Raw genomic sequence first — 4,536 nt, 5'->3', positions numbered from 1 at the left:
TTGCCAGTCTCTGATCTGATTAACAAGCTTTTACTTTTAGTAAAAGCACAGCCTTGCTGCCAGGAGATGGCATAAGGGATCTTTAACAAGGGCGGGTTATACCTTCAGTACCAACCTAATACTGATGTTACTTAACCAAATTAAAGTTAGGAGAGGGATGCAAAATGTCTCGCGATTCATCCTCATTCGAAATGTTTTACTCTGCAATACATGAACCAGATACAGGTGTTCAATGTTTTTTTACATTTTTTTATTAAGTTTTACTGATATTGTCTTATTAGTGGTAACAGACGTGAGCCGTGTAAACCACTGAGAGATGGAAATGCAGCTGGGCTTTGCCTGGTTGCAATATGCCAGAGTATGAGCTGATAAATACACAGAGTGATCAGGACTTTCAGCAAACACGATGACAAACAATCAGCGCATAATGGTGCAGATGGCGATGGAAATATAAGGGATAACACTGTAAATTCTGAAATAATTGTTGGGCTCATGTCACGGATCACTTCGTCCATTTTGCCTCTTGTTATGACGTTGCAGTAGCTGGAAAGACGGTCAGTTGAATACTTAAATAAGGTTTGAAAACCTTTCACAATGAACCTAATGGACAATATTGCAATGAAACAAGAACCCTTGTACAAACCTTGTCAGATCATTCACTCTGTAGAACATAGTATGACATTGATGCAACAGTTACAGTGATTCTGGGCAGTGAAAGTAAATCTGATTACAATTATTCTGTCCATGTAAAAAAAATTGCCCAGAAGTATCACCAGCTGCAAAATGTCAGTCTTGGCTCCTTTCATAGATGTGGATTGAAGTAAGTCGGCTGGACGAATCCACCAGACATGAAGGGATGCAGGAGCCCTCCGGTGGATGAAAGTGGAACAGCACCGGCCGTGTGGAAGATCACATTCCCAGAGCTGAAGCTCGGGAACGTGTGATGGAAGCTGGCGGAGCTTGACCCACAAGTGGCCGGGTTTGGACTGACGTTGACGAGGGAGTTGGAGCCGGGCTGCAAGTTGCTGTCCACCCCGGGGTTCTGTTTTTTCCACTTGGTTCTCCTGTTCTGGAACCAGATTTTCACCTGGGTTTCGGTCAGACTCAAGGACAGGGCCAGGTTTAGTCTCTCGCACACAGACAGGTACCGAGTTGCGCGGAACTTGTTTTCCAGAGCCACCAGTTGCTCGTACGTGAACGCTGTCCTGGCACGCCGCGGTTTGGCGCAGGCCTGGTCCGGGCGCCGTCGCTTGTGCGGGGACGGGGCCTGCAGAGTGACTGATTCTGCATCGTCCTGGTCCCCCGTGAGACAAGCCTCTGTGTCAGCAGATGGGGAGAGCAGGTGGTCTGTAACGGCGTGATGCCTGGGTGCTGAGTGTTCATCTATTGTCTCCCCTATAAATACAAAAAAAAAAGAATAGTTATAGTTCACAACCGGCAAACCTCCGCAGCAAACGCGACATTTCCCTGATCTACTGTAGATTACAGCAATATTATTAGTAAGTCACTTCCAGGCCATAAATGGAGGTGCTGGGGAAATGATCAGCTATTTAAATGTAAAGCTGTTGGACCTGAAATAACAGCAACATATGACACCAATAACATTTAACCATGATTTTTAAGAAGTCGGCCTTTAGAGATTGGGCTGTTTAATATATTTCAAATTGTGTAAAATAGCGACAGAAATGTGTCCCTTTCCTGTGAATTGTGTGGAGTTATAGGCCAAACGGTGTCAAACTGCATGTGCTAAATTGGCCAAGGTGCTGAGCACATCAGCTGGAGACACAGAATCTGGTCTACTCTAAGCTGAAAGCCCACACCTGATTAAGAAACGTGTCTCCATTGTGAAATGATGTTCCTCTTTGTTCCGTTTGAGCTGCAGTTTGGATACCAAACCCACCGGTCAGACGTCTGTGAAGTGTTTGATTAGGATCCCGAGGTCGTTCGAGCGGAGCAAAGACTCAGAGGAGTGGGAGACCCGGCCACTAATCCTTAAATAATTTATAAACCACACAGCGCCTCAAATGTCATGTTGCGGAAAGAAATCCCGTCTAAATCCAGCTCGCAACACCTCAGTCGTGACGTGCTAATGGGAGTTTCATATTTGCGGTCGGATCGATAAATGTCATCTATTTAAAGGGAAGTTTTAATCGAGCGATATTTGGGATCAGACATGGATGGGGTGTGAAGTTTGTACCTGCAAGGTGCTAGAGGGAGATATGCAGGATGCAGTAATGGGATATCGATCAGAGCGCGCGGAGGCATCCTCAATGGGACGATTTAAACAATTATCTCGCCTGCCTGTCCCAGTGCCAATCACACGCCGGGGCTCTGGGAGCAAAGCCTTTGTGGCTTCCGTGAAAGGAAGAGCCGCCTTGAAAATTAAGGGAAGGTCATACAGAGATGACAGTAAATCTGATGGAAAATATTTTCTTACGTGCAGATGTAAAATACCCAGCCAAAATCTAAAAGAAATTAAGAGCAAAACAAATAATTAAATATATAGATAGATATAGATTTGGTTTATTCTTGTGCGTTTTACATGTCACGATGTGTGGATTCCCATTTTGGAAATTATTGACATATTCAATGAAAATTCTAAACAATGTATTACACGTCAAAGTTTGATCTATATGCTGAATGGTGATTCTAAAATTGTCTGTCTACCTGCTTCGGTGCGCTCAACTCTGAAATCTCCGCCCGCAGTGCTGTCCGACTCCAAACTTGTTCCCTCCGGGTTTGGCACAGGAAACTTCTCCTTGACGATGGAAAGTTCGTTTACCCTCTTGCTGTTGAACTTGTTGGGATCCAGTATATCACTTATTGAAAAGGAAATCTTATGACTAGACGTCATTGTCACTCCACAGTCCTCGGGGTCCAGCATCCCTTCTCACAGGAAGACCATTAAAGGAGAATGACTGACGTGCGTAATTACGCGCGTGGAGAGGAACTTCTCATAGTTTAGCCCACTTCTGGACTTCAAGCTTCATCGAACCGGATTAGTGGCGATGATCCGTCGGAGTGTGGACTTCGCTCCCCTTGCCTCTGTCTGTCAGTCTTGCAGCGTGAGTGAGATGACCGGCGAGCGGTCTTTAAAGCGTCTGCCACCCCCCTCTCTCCGCCACGTGACACAAACACTACTCGTGTTTCACACGACCACCTAATGGGATCAAAGCATTCGTCATAATCAACCATATTATGAAATTCAATAATCCACGACTTCAAAGTAAATTGGGTACAGATGGCACCCTCTCTCCCCACATAGACACGTTTTAGCAGCGATTCTGTCAGGAAGGGGGTTCTTTTGTCCCCTGAACAACAGAAGAACTTATTCACCTTAACCAAACGTGTTCTACGTATAAACTAAAGGTTGTTCATGGAATTGATGCATAGACATGCTTCCAATCAGTTTACTTATCATTTAAAACTAAAATGCAAAAATGAAAATGCATTGGAATGACATTTTAAGTTAAGCAGCATAAGTATTGGGGGCATCAGTAATTAGCACAGCTGTTAGTATAGTCAGAAAATCACACACCTTGTGTACTTGGTTATATATGTACATATAGTTTAATATATCCAGGTGATCTTTAGGTGTGATATAATATATGGACGATATTGTGTTTTTGTTACTGATGCGATGTTGTGGCAGCCTAAATAAGGCACAACTTTTAAAAAGCAAAAAAAAGTAAGAAATAGTCAAAGTGAAAGTCTGAAGTAATAATAATTATACTCTCCATCCCTTTTGTTCTGCTTATTCAGAATTGCAGGTGTATTATTCAATTGATTTCATTATTTATTGTAATCATGATATCATAATTCTATTCCCAGTACAGCACTTCCAGTATCATTCACACTGCATTGCAGTAAACTGCAGCACATTTCAATTTATTGAGAGAAAAATCATTGGATTACAATTCTTTTTCCCCCCTATTTTTTGTTTTGGTGAATAATTGTTTATGCCCCATAGGTTATGGCCTAAGGACAGTAACTCCTACTGGTCTAAATTAGGTTGTGTTTTGGAGATACTGAACAGATCCCTGAAGGATCACTATTCTCTGTGCCTCTTTAAGGCAGTCAAAGCCAAACTGTGGCTGTACAATGAATACGGCTGATTGTCTTCTCACCTAAGGTGATAGATTTATATTCGCAATCAATTGCTCCCCCTGGCCTTCGCTATTAGTATTCAATATAAAGTGGCACTGGGTTGTTTAAAGCTTGATGCCTCGTGATGGCTAAAATGGTGAAACCAGCGCAAGATCAATATTCTCAGCAGGTGTCCAATACAGATAAAACCTGATGGCTACAGACAGTCATTTTGGATACTGGAAGACCAAACTATAGCAGCACAGAAAGGCTTATGTGAAGCTTCCTTTCACCCCTGAGTCCTTGAATGACCCAAATTATTTTCATTTTCACTTAATGCTTTATATGGTTTATTTCAAATGAGTCATTTGATTTTTTGTAGAATTAGTATAGGCGCAATTTGGTGTACTCTTTTTCTTCTGCCATCTGTAGCATGATGTTACTCTTGTG

The 4,536-nt window shown here is 42.7% G+C and overlaps 1 protein-coding gene across 1 annotated transcript; it reads right to left on the bottom strand.

The window, feature by feature from the left end:
* Window positions 1-242: 242 nt before the first annotated feature.
* Window positions 243-3,121, bottom strand: nkx1.2la (NK1 transcription factor related 2-like,a). The gene is made up of 2 exons (XM_035607045.2): window positions 2,668-3,121; window positions 243-1,395 (listed from the first exon to the last, which is right to left on the bottom strand). Exons 1-2 carry the CDS (start codon window positions 2,882-2,884, stop codon window positions 803-805), a joined length of 810 nt encoding a protein of 269 aa, XP_035462938.1. The 5' UTR covers window positions 2,885-3,121; the 3' UTR covers window positions 243-802.
* Window positions 3,122-4,536: the final 1,415 nt, after the last annotated feature.

Source organism: Scophthalmus maximus, chromosome 10 (assembly GCF_022379125.1).
Source record: "Scophthalmus maximus strain ysfricsl-2021 chromosome 10, ASM2237912v1, whole genome shotgun sequence".
Taxonomy (NCBI): Eukaryota; Metazoa; Chordata; class Actinopteri; order Pleuronectiformes; family Scophthalmidae; genus Scophthalmus; species Scophthalmus maximus.
The sequence above is the reverse complement of the archived record's forward strand: the minus strand, read 5'-3'. Positions and strand labels throughout refer to the sequence as shown.

Bases quoted from the DNA above. Each gene is read 5' to 3' on its own strand.
- nkx1.2la (XM_035607045.2), bottom strand. From the start codon at position 2,884: ATGCTGGACCCCGAGGACTGTGGAGTGACAATGACGTCTAGTCATAAG. The intron at 1,396-2,667 runs GTAGACAGACAA...TTGTATTTATAG, and splicing joins AGTTGAGCGCACCGAAGCAG to GGGAGACAATAGATGAACAC.